The sequence below is a fragment of the Numenius arquata genome, chromosome 4, assembly GCF_964106895.1.
Source record: "Numenius arquata chromosome 4, bNumArq3.hap1.1, whole genome shotgun sequence".
NCBI lineage: Eukaryota > Metazoa > Chordata > Aves > Charadriiformes > Scolopacidae > Numenius > Numenius arquata.
This window is the reverse complement of record NC_133579.1, coordinates 31,207,105-31,218,765: the sequence shown is the minus strand read 5'-3', so window position 1 is coordinate 31,218,765 and position 11,661 is coordinate 31,207,105. Positions and strand designations below refer to the sequence as shown.

Here is an 11,661-nt window from a genome sequence, read left to right as displayed (position 1 = left end):
TCTTTTTACTTTCAAATGTCTCTGTTTTTCCAGTACCAACTGTACTCTAGATCTTCAATCAGACTTCACAACCCCATATATAGAGGCCAGTTATGAGCCTTTACTTTCATCTTTAAGCTTACTCCTTGAAACTTTTTATCCTTTAATTTTCTGTATTTTTTAAAATATTTTTGCTTTCCTTATGTATTTCCATCAGTTTGCAGGCTGTAATGAAACCTAAAAGTGGGCTTTGACTCAAAATGTGCCCCCAGTGTTTTTTGGACCTAATCTTTAGCAGGTTAGGTTGCTGATAATTTACACATTGGAATAATCTCATGAGTATTAGGATGGATAACATCCCTTGTCATAGTAAGATGAGGCTGAGAACAAAGTGAATTGAAATTAGTTGTGAAAATCCCCAGCACATCATCTTTGTCTTTATTTCTGCAGTTGGCATGTGATACAATAATTGTCTTATTCACATTTCTGTCTTCTCTGCTTGTTAGGTGAGTTTGTTGAAGTTTCTTGTATCAGACATGCATTTATTTGCAACCATTCCCAAGATCATGATTCCATTGCTGAAATCAGCTGTTGAAACTTGATTTCCATGCTGCAATTACTTATGTATCAAGGTCATTTTTAAACTCAATCAGTCATGCACAACAACATTTTTCTTTTCCAGCCTAAAATCCTATTTTCTTTGCATGACCTTCTGTTTACTGAAGCTTAGAAAAAGAGCAGTCCTTTTTTGATATTTTAAAGTTCTCACAAAATTAATTTCCTGAAGGTATATTTCTTTTTGTCACAATACAGCAAGTATACACAGGACCTAAACTCAAAGAGAGGTCATGTAGATGACAGAGTAACATTCTTATTCCCACAATCCAACTCTATGGATGTTGGCTGCCTATAGCGTACACACAAGTTTCGGCATCCACAAAAATTAAGGCAGAGATGGGAAAGTTAAGACCAAGTTGCACACCTACCTCAAATACTTCTTGTGTAGTCTGCCATACAATATTTCTGGAAAAACAGCATTTCACTGGTGAATGATGTATTTTCATTTCCTAAAGGAGAACAGAGCATATATATATATCTATTTATTAATTCTGTAATGATCAAGACTTAACTCTGGAAAATGTGTTTAATTTCCATGTAAATGTCATTGTTTTAGCTCTGACTTCCTGGCTGTTATTTTTTTCCACAGGTTTAGTTAACAACAACATGACAGTTTTACATTGGAAAGTATAGCATACGCTATAATCTTGTGCTTTCCCAGAGAAAAAGGGAAAGCAGCATGAAAAAGTAAACACTGAAATGTTTACAAATTGCTTGTATTTACCAAAAAGTGAAACTGAACCTTCCAGTGACTTTGCTTTCTCCCCAGCCAAGCATCATCCAGCGAGAGGATGGAGCACTCTGCGCTGCTGGCCATGCAGAAGGACCTCTGCATGGCGCAATGATCCAGTGGCATGGGGACAACTTTTTAAGGAACAATCTAGGCCAACAACCTTCACAATTCCAACAGGGTGTTCTAAAATACTATGTTTAAACTCAGTGAACGCAGCTGTTCTCCTCCAGTGCAAAAGTATCCCCGGGTGAAGTGGTACTGCAGAAGAGATCAGTGTTCTCTAAACTGCATGTCTTACTGGACTAATCTTCATCTAATTTTGATGAAGGCGTACCCTTATATTTGCTTGCTTGCTTCAAACACGATTTGAGAAAATAATTTTTTAAACAAGGATCCCAACTTAAGCGGAGACCAACAGAAAACAGGAGCTAGTTCCCACAAGACTTCTGTGTTAGCAAGAGCCGTTTAACTTGTTTTTCTGCAGCCAAACTACATACATCTAGAACTTTAATACCCTTGAAATCTCATGGGGCTTAAATAATCTTGCTGGTGATAAGTATCTAGCTAGGAGGAGGACTATAAATCAGGCTATGAAGCTCCTTTTTTTTTTCTTCACTGAAGAGATTTTACCAGGAAAAGGATTCCCAAAAGCTTTCCTCTACTGAGATTTGAAAGCATTTGAGCCTTGCATTTGTCATTTCTCCAAATTAAGAATGCTAATATATCTGAGCCCAGGTAAAGGTGTTTTTCTTCTGCTGCTGCTTTTATTTTGCCTTCATTTTATCAAGGATATTGATAAGCGTCCACCAGGGGGGACACCGCCTGACTTGCTATGTTCATTGCACTCCAACAAAATAAAACTGGGTTAAACTTTAGTTATGAAAGAGGAATTAGCAGCTCCTGGAGATAATTACAACTTTACATTTATAATGATTACTTTATTTTCCCACTTTTTAGAGGCAAAATGTTATCCGGTCTCTCTAGTATTCTGCTATTTACAAAGCAGGATGATATACAAAGATGATTTATATAGGGTATACACTTCCACTGCAGCTTCTTTCCAGCTTGTGAGACGTTTTGTTTCTTACGAAGGGTATGGAGGGTGGCACTACGGCTGTGTATCCTGCTGCTTTGACCAAGTGTGCTCATCCACCTGCTGCCTTGCAACTGCACAGGAGGAAAATGAATTGTGAGAATGACAACAGTGCACTCGATGCAAATACAGGATGAGAAACATTTTATTTATAACCCTGTCATATTGGGGCTACCCTAACCAGAAATAAGCTTGAAAATAATCCCCTGACTTGTTTCTCTGGATTCTCCTGTTCCTTGAAATGCAGCGAATAAACCAGAGGCTCATATTTTGCATTTAGACACCCATAGCAGCATGGAGAAATTGCGAACGAAGGTCCCTTGCACTGTGGACAACTCCACATCCACCTGTGTCTTTTAAATTATACTCCTGTCTCTTCCTTATTGCTAGTTATGGTCTGTCTCCATTTTTTCTCATACAAGTCTGCACCAGTTGCCAAAGGACCAGACAGAATCCTTTGTTGACTTTGCCAAGACTTCTTCTGACACCTGTAATTGTAGCATTTATTCCCAGGTAGGGAACACAATATCGAGGCCTGACACAAATGCCAAAGTATGACAAGGGCACTTAGTCCAAGAACTCTGGTACTGCCAGCTTTACAGACAACCTTAAAAACTTCTGTTCTGATGTCTCAAAGGAACCAAAGAACCAGGGATCCGATTTCCAAATAGCCATTCTTTCACACAACCCTTCAAGTACATTGTACTTCTATGTATGCTAGGAAGTCCTTGCTACTGAAAAAAACCTGCAAATAAACCTGATTTCAAATAACCAAATTTTTAGTCTGTTTTCTTAAGCTGGAGCCAAAAACACACATTAACTGCAACGGCCAATTCTTGCTGTTTTACCACAAGCATGATGTAGAATTTCATGTACCTGTACTGTTGGAAAAACATCATTATGTGAGGTCAGCATCTTTTCCTTCCCAGAAAGTTTCTAGTCCTGACAGTTTCTTCAGTGCAAACAAGGCTCTAAACAAGACAAAAGTAAGCCTATCGGCTGGCCTATCTTTGCTGCAACTATACCATTTACTATAAATAAATGGTTTTCTTCCTTGCTTTAGGAAGTACTCCCTTCTCCAGCAGTGAAGCCCGCTGAAAACAAGCCACAGCTGGATTAATAAGAAAGCGAAGCTGGGACCCAGACTTCCAGGAAAAAAACGTAGCTTGTTAGTTCCGTTGTTGACATGGAGGTTTACAATGGCTTTCAGGCAGCTTGATACGGTAGAAACTCATAAAGGGCAGGCAAAAATAGTATTACATTATAGTTTAAACTCTGTATTTTTATATAGTCTTGCTTTGTAGAAGATGATGACATTTTTATCAAGGTATAGTATGGCCTTAAGGCTAGTCATTTTAGTATTAGATTATAAACTTATATAGCTTCCACTATTTCTGATGTGCTCTGACAAACCTGCTCCATCTTGCATTTGTGACAAAACTCTTGCAGAGGTGGTTTTTAGTAACCATGCTGGTATGACACATGCTTATAGCACTGGACATAAGTGGTGGCAGGTAAATACGATATGTAATGCTATCAGTCAGTACTGCAGCAATGAAACAATGACAGCCTCAGATATTTTCCTCTTTTATTTAATGAATTATAAATCAATTAAGTTGGTTTGAAAGTTTCTTCTGAAACAAAAGTTTTGGCAAGTATAACACTAAGAAATAGGAAGTCCTAAGTCAAAAGGTGCTATTGAAGTTATGGACGTCCCTTCCTTGGAGGTGTTCAAGGACAGGCTGGATGGGGCTTTGAGCAACCTGGTCTAGTGGGAGGTGTCCCTGCCCAGGGCAGGGGTGGTTTTGGAACGAGATGATCTTCAAGGTCCCCTGCAACCCAAACCATTTTATGATTCTATGACTCTACTGCTTTCAAGACAATAACATGAAGAACAACGGGAGTCAATGGCTTTCATTATTTTAAGATGCCTTTCCAGATGGACATGAATGATGTCAGTAACTGTAGGTAAAAATTAAAGTTTATCAAAATAACTTCATGGCAACATATCAAGCACTACAACAATTTCTCATACTTACAATAGGTAGCCACCGACAGACTTCCATAGATTTTGACTATGTGTAAAATTGCGGGCTTGTTAGTCTTGACAAGCATCCATTGAGAGATGAAAGAAAGCAGACAAAATTTTAACTCTGTTGAAACTAATGGTTATGATATCACTTTAGTCAGTCTCAACTGCTGTTCAAAGTTTTGTAAGTATCCCTTTGGTCTGCACAGTAGAAGTCAGTTATACTGTATACAGTGTAGAAACCCCAAAATGCCTTGCAGTTTAACACAGATGGACATTGCTGGCTGCTCTGCGCACAAACTGGCATGAATGTGTGATTCCTCTTCATTGAATACTTTCAAACAATAGGAGGATCTGACTGAATTCAAGGTTGTAGGGCTTAATATAAAGCAAAGTTATCCAGATTTAACAAAGTATTATGTTTAGTTGTTATGATTATGCAAATGAGATTACTGGGAGACAGATGGACAGGATGGCTAAAATGCAGTAAAGTATTGCTACAGGTCTATATATGATATTTGTCACACTCTATGAGGGGACATTGCATGAACTTTAGAACAGTCCAAATGTACCATTAAAGGAACTCGTAATAAGGACTGATAACTGAGCATCAGTGTATGCTTAGTGGAAGGACAATTCAATAGTGAACTAAAAAGCTCAGAACATAAGATAGGTAGCTACAGAAAAATGCATTAGTTGGTGTTTAAGAAAGTGTTTAAACGTAAGAAGCTGAAGCTTGAAATTTTTGGGTTGGTGCTGCTTGACAGATGGGCACAACTGAGTCTGATTATTAATACACAGGGCCATGCCTGCAATCAGCCACGTCACACTAAGGAAGAAACCCAGGTGAGAAATTTGCTCACATGTTGAGCTTTTCGGTTTGGGTAAACTTACATGAATCTGATTCCCAGAAGATTTAGATTAGTTAAATTAATGGAAAAACTGTGGGCAGCGCTGAGCAGCTACAACACTGCCATTAGTTAGCAGAGCAGCATGGCAAACATTGGAGGGAGCAGACTGTGTGCTGTTCTGTGTGATGTTAATCTATTTAGAAGATACCAATATTGAAGTCTTTATCTTCAGTCATTTGCCAAGAATGTGTGTCTCCACAATCCATATTCTTACAGTCTTTGGGCTAGATCCCCTTTGCATCACTAACATACATTCTTACTTTACCTTCTTATCTACACAAAGGCATCCAGAATGAAAAGAGTGAGCTTGCACTTAAAATACCACTTTCTTTATTGCAGTGTTAGTAGGAAATCCAAGCAAAGGAAGACAAAAAGCTCCCCATCCAAACCTAAAATCTTGGAAGACTCAGTTTTGGGTGTGAAGAAGTATTATCCAGCATCAAACTGTTTATTATGAACCATTATTTTCCTATGTCAAAAGTATTTGCCATAAGTGATGGCTCTACTATTTTTCATTGGCTTCACTTGAAATCCCGTACCCGTTATTACAAAAGACCTTAATGGACACCCTGAGAGGCTGTGTCCTGCAACACAACCCCAAAGCTGAAAGACACCATTGAAAACACTGAATAGTTCATGTGTAGACTGGCTAAACCAGTATCATCCAATACCCATGAGATGAGGCGGCAGCTTTGATTGTTTGCTATCTGTTGTCTTCTACAACAATGGTTCTTCTAGGATAGGTGTCAACATCCACAAATATGTAGTGGACCTCAAATCTTCCTTTCTCAGGATTCTGTAAGGAAAACAATTTAAGGCTCTGTTTTTTTCTCCTTGACAGTTTAAATTCAAGATTAAGCTTATCAGCTCTATCAAGCAATTATATATACCTCTTTGACTTCCACATGGACTGTTCCCCGCTTCCCTGATTCAAAGCCCTCAATGTAGAACTTCAGACGCATATATTTCAGTCCATCCTTTACGTATTCAATGTGACTAAAAACAGCAAAACAAAACAAAAGCTCAAACCACACAGCAAGGATACATATCATACACTAGTTAAACTTCTTCTTTAGAGAAGCTGCTTAACTGTATTTTGAGAAAAGGAATACATTGGAATACACTATGCTACCATGGGTTCCTTCTCTACTGCTCTTCCCAAGCTTTACTACGAGCATGTAAGGACTAGTGGAGTTAGAAGAACTAATTATCAGTTAAGGATTAACAGATGAAGTGCTTGAATGTCCTCACCCCAGTCCTCCCTTCAAAACTCAACAGCAATCCAATGGCTGAAGATTCTGGAATTTCCTTGTATTTATTCCAAATAACCTCCAGATTCAGAGCCTGACATCTAGAAAGGAGCGTCCACATCACCAAGACTGCAAGGGCTTTTCTCAGGCACTTAAACTAAGTTACCAAGCCAAAACAAATAGAGCATGTTTTATCAACTTAATTATCAGGTTGGTTAAATCACATCAAAAGAGTTTACTATACGCTTAACTTATTTTGGCAATAATTTTGTTCTACTGAAGTTGTGTAACTTTGGCACTGATATATCTCCAACCCAAATGCTGATATTTAGACTGGAGTTAGGTTATGTTCAAATATTACATAAATAGAAAGGTCATGTCACTTTCAAGGCAACCACTTCCAGAAACTAATGGTCAAACTATAGAGTTCTGGTGCCAGTTTCTGTTTCCTACTGAAATTACTGACTGCTGCATACTAGCAAGCTCTTATTTCCATCAGTCACATGCAGATACACATTGTGAATTAAACTCCCAATACCATTTAAGGTGACATGACTGGTTACAGAGAACAAAGATGAATGAAGAGCCTCACCAAAGTAAATTCACATTCAAAGTGTTCATACACAAAAAATCTGTACATTTTTGAGACATTCAAGGTCATCCTTTTATTGCAGACACAAACACTATAATCTTACAAAGTCCTCAGCTCAAAAATTTATTTAAAATACCAGACTTTCAAAATAATGGCAATGAAGTACTAGGAAAGCTGACAGAACCTTCACTTATTTACCTAGTTTGCTTTTACAGATAGGTGCTTAGATCATTTCTGCATATCCTTTTCTTTTAGCAGCTCCACTTTAAACACTTTTTCACAGAGTCTGGTCAAAAGTTAAACTTCCACCAGCAAAAACCACCTTCCTCCGGGAAAAAAAAATAATCTCAATTTCATGGTTCACGTTGTATATTTGAGCTTTTGCGTCCCATCCTATATGAAACCTCCTTAAATAAATTCAAGTCAAAGAACCCAATAAAGACAAAGTCCCTATTGGGTTGTAGTGCAGGGGGGATTTACATTTTGTAATAATTAGTTCTGTTGTTTCCCTCAAAAGGTGAATAATAAATAGACAAGCTCATGAAAGGTTTAGGTGAGAGATGTTCTGTTAAATACATAGTAGAGATGCGGCCTCAAGTACCAAAAAGCAAGACTCGTCGTATTTTTTGCAGAGACCAGCTCTGTGTTTATTGTGCTGACCATTGCTTGTTTTGAGGCACCCAGAATTGCCGTTTTATATTGCATGCGAACTGTATTTAGTGGTATGTGCCACACAAGAGGTACTAGAAAACACTGCTTTCACTTTCACTTAAAAGTGACAGGGTATGCCACATACAGTTCATTAATCTAGACCTAACTTGCTATAATGTGACCCAAAATGCTTTTGCTCTGCAAAAACTAGTGTCTGTATGGGGCAAACACCAAATGGTACCTGACAAACTGTCGTCTTCCTCTTCTAGTTGCCTCCCCATAACCTTTAATAGATTCACCAAAAACAGCAATTATCTACAAGAGAAAAGAGATTTGAGTATCACATTCAAACTGATACTCCAGTATCAGCTCACGCCCCTGCTGTGAATGTGTTTTCTTTCAACTAAATGCCCCTTGTAAGTCTGATGTGTCAAGAATAGAAGAGTTTAGGAAAGAAAACAGTGCAAGAAAAAATCTTTTGTATTTCAGTGCTTTTCTTTACAGTCACATACTAAATGTCTAAAATAAATCCTACTAGTGTCTTCCATTTATACCATTGTCTGAGATTATAAAATCTTAATCTCTCTTCTTACTGTGTATTTTATACTTTACTGACATGTTGTGTAAAGGGGAAAAAGCACTAAACACTCACTCATATCTCCTCCAAAAGAATGTTTCAAAGTTTAAAATGCAAATGCACTCCCCTTCACATTATATAAAAAACACTACTGCTTAAAAAATAATTCTTTTTTTTTTTTTCCAGATCTGTAATGCCAGATGAAATTAATCTAGTTTTAAACTGTGTAAGTACTGGAGAGAAGTTTTAATTCTACAAACTTGCTCCAAAGCAGTCTTCAGTTTTATTCTAGTGACAATCTGGTGACCTCATTTCTAGGTTATCCTCAGTGGCATCTGCGGCAAGCTTGTTTGAAAGCTATTCCACGCATTTCTTGTTTTGCCTGAAGTAGTGGCTTTTACAATGTAATCTTAGATTTACTGTTGTTTACATCTAGCTCTCTTATGTGACTGTGTGATCACATGACTGTTCTCTTTCTCTTTTCCTCTTAGCCACAGGAATGTTAACCGTGTTTCGAATGAAGAGTTTAAACTCCTGGATACATATGCAGTACTTTTCAAAATGACAGAACCCTACAGAAGCGTCACAACAGAATAACTGTGCCAAGGAAAGGCAGCCAGGCTAGATCTACAAAACTTAAGTGGGGCCAGTTGCCTCACTGAACTGCAGAATTTCTTAAGTACTACGCTTGGTAGGCGCTCAGGTATGTCTATAAAACTTTCTGTATGGAGACACAAGCACACACTCTGAAGGGGCAGACACTGTATTTACATCAGTTGTTGTGCTGCGGTACAACTTAACTTGCGGTACTCACTTCACTTGTTTTTTAGCAAGCTACTTTACTCAGGCTCAGCACTTGCATTAACTTGTCTTAATATAGGCTCCAAGTTGCAGCTGACCCACCTATGTCCAGCTAAAACTATCAGCAGATCTGCTGGTGTTAAGCACCACATGGGTCTTCCCGTAGCTTTGCTTGTGAGATTCCTTGTGCAAACTTTTGACTCAAGGAGAGACAGTAACTACTGAGAAATATAAACTTGTGACTAAGGTTCAAAAACCAACCTCAGGGTGAGATCTGCATTTCTCCAAGGCATCTCCATAGATCTTACTTGGACTAGAAGAAGAGAATAGCTCTTTAAAAATCACATAGAACAAACCACCTGTAACAGAAACAACAGCAAATGGAATGAAAACCAATCAAACTAAATGGAATTAATGAAAAGTGTCTTCTGATAAAGAACAAAATTTTTAAAAATAACCTGTAACACCAATTCCAACAAGCACCACAATGAAGTAGGTAAAGTCTCTTCCAGCTTCTTTCACTGAAATAGACAGAAAACAGTGCAGGAGTTACAACCTCAGACAGACAAGACTTGCACAGCTTCCTTATATAAATGCTCTTGTAGTAATCTACAGCTCAAATAACATTTTGGTAGAAGAAAAAATTCCAGTAACAGCTTCCATAATGCCTCATCACTAAAAGAAAGACCATGGAACGTTCCTTATATTGTGTGGGGCATAATTATATCTCTCTATTAAGCCTTATTACTTTCTATTTTCTTACTAGGTGTTTTCAAGAGCCAGAAGAGCACTTATTGTTGCTTTTCATGTAGCGTAAGAGCTAGTTTCTTTAAGAAATAATGAGGTATTTAGCACTGCAGTATTCAAGCTACCATAATAAACTCACAATCATTGCAATCCTTACTCAAGGAAAGGGAAACATAAAAATGAAAAAAAAACCAGGAGCTTATAAATTGTATACATGGAATATAACTGATTTTATGAATTCTCAATCAAACAATAAAAAGGAGGGATATTAGGCCAAAATATGTATTTGACTGAGATTGCCAACTGGTTAGTTTTTATCTATTAGTTTTGATCTAAAGTACAAGCATCAGTACACATCCAAAAAAAAAGTCATGCGAGATTTTCTGTTACAAAATATTTTTGAGAACTTGCAAAGAGACTACTGACTTGTCTAAGTGACAGGGTGTGACTTTCAAGTACAAGTCACCAAAGAAACTTTAATAACCATTTCTCCTGCGGCCTTCTAATCAGTTGAGGACGTTTTTCAGAAACCTTTTCAAAGCACTTAGAATTTCTGAGGCTAATTACTTTTCACTGAAATCAATGAGAGCAACCGAAGTGACAGCCATCCTAGGAAAAAACTAGTACCACCTGTAGAGCTTTGACAAACTTGCTGGAAGTAAACTTGTTTTAACAGCATCAAGACGGGTTGTGTGTGATAAGTTTTCCTTTTGAAAATGGAAATGAGAGGCTATACCTTATCTCTGATGTGACCTAAACACTACATCAACAAGCTGTTTAGAGGAAGCCACATAATTTCTGTTCTGCTGGTGCAATACATACACTGAGACGTAGCAACTGCTGCAAACTGTATGACGGGAAAAGAGAAGGAGTTGTGAGTTTTCTGAGAACTGTTTTGGGGTTGTGTTTTTTTTTTGTTTTTTTTTTCTTTAATCCAGATGTTTGAGGCTCCAAAGTCTCAGCTGCAGCAGTAATTCTCTCCGTGCCGGCCTCTTTGAGCAGTGCCCAGTATTCCCCCTCCCGAGTGACCACAGCCCACCTCACCTTTCTGAGCAGCCGACACCACGGTCTCTTCTTTCCGCCCCCTTTGCACCGACACGTATTTGCTATTATCGCCAGGTTTCTCAGCTCTCAGCCCCCCGGCTTGTGTCCCGATACTCTGCCGGGCGGCCCGGAGCGGCGGGGCGAGCTGGGGCCGCCACCTTAGGCAGATCCCCGTCCCCTGCAGAGTCCAGCCCGGGGGGGCGAGCAGCCACCTCCCCAGGGAGGCCCGCAGCCGCCCGCCGCCCTGTCCCGCCCGCCCGAGGGAGGCGGGCAGCATGCCGGGACACGGCTTTCAAGCGCCTTCACCCGAGCTACGGAGGAGGCAGCCGAGCTACGCGGAAAGTCCGGACCCCTCGGGGAAGAGTCAGGGCAGCCTCCCGCTCCGAGCGCGGCTCCGCGGCCGGTGCTCCAGGTCAGGGGCGCCCATCACCCTTTGCCCGCCGATGGCCGCCCCTCGCCACCGCCCCGGCGGAACTCTCGGGGGCGGAGAGGAAGAAGCAGCGGCGGCGGGCCCTGGGAGCGGTAGTTTGAACAGGCTCCCGCTTACGCCCGCCGCTCGGAACGGCTCCCCGCAAGATCACTACAGCGACCGCCATTCCGAGCGCCACCTCCCGCCCCCAGGGGGCGGGGGCCCGC

The 11,661-nt window shown here is 39.8% G+C and overlaps 1 protein-coding gene across 2 annotated transcripts; it reads right to left on the bottom strand.

Annotated features, from left to right (window-relative positions):
- Nucleotides 1–2,082: 2,082 nt before the first annotated feature.
- Nucleotides 2,083–11,644, bottom strand: TIMM21 (translocase of inner mitochondrial membrane 21). 2 transcript variants are annotated; one of them, XM_074146559.1, is made up of 7 exons: nucleotides 11,026–11,638; nucleotides 9,693–9,755; nucleotides 9,496–9,593; nucleotides 8,098–8,171; nucleotides 6,254–6,359; nucleotides 6,035–6,159; nucleotides 2,083–2,497 (listed from the first exon to the last, which is right to left on the bottom strand). In XM_074146559.1, the coding sequence occupies exons 1-6, from the start codon at nucleotides 11,300–11,302 to the stop codon at nucleotides 6,067–6,069; spliced, it is 711 nt and encodes a 236-aa protein (XP_074002660.1). In that variant the 5' UTR covers nucleotides 11,303–11,638; the 3' UTR covers nucleotides 2,083–2,497; nucleotides 6,035–6,066. The 2 variants fall into 2 exon arrangements, with proteins under 2 accessions (XP_074002660.1, XP_074002659.1); XM_074146558.1 differs by lacking the exon at nucleotides 2,083–2,497 and having other exon boundaries at nucleotides 3,994–6,159; nucleotides 11,026–11,644.
- Nucleotides 11,645–11,661: the final 17 nt, after the last annotated feature.

Bases quoted from the DNA above. Each gene is read 5' to 3' on its own strand.
- TIMM21 (XM_074146558.1), bottom strand. From the start codon at position 11,302: ATGCTGCCCGCCTCCCTCGGGCGGGCGGGACAGGGCGGCGGGCGGCTG. The intron at 8,172-9,495 runs GTTGGTTTTTGA...TTTCTCTTGTAG, and splicing joins AATGCAGATCTCACCCTGAG to ATAATTGCTGTTTTTGGTGA. The intron at 6,360-8,097 runs GTACCATTTGGT...TGCTGTTTTTAG, and splicing joins GGAAGACGACAGTTTGTCAG to TCACATTGAATACGTAAAGG.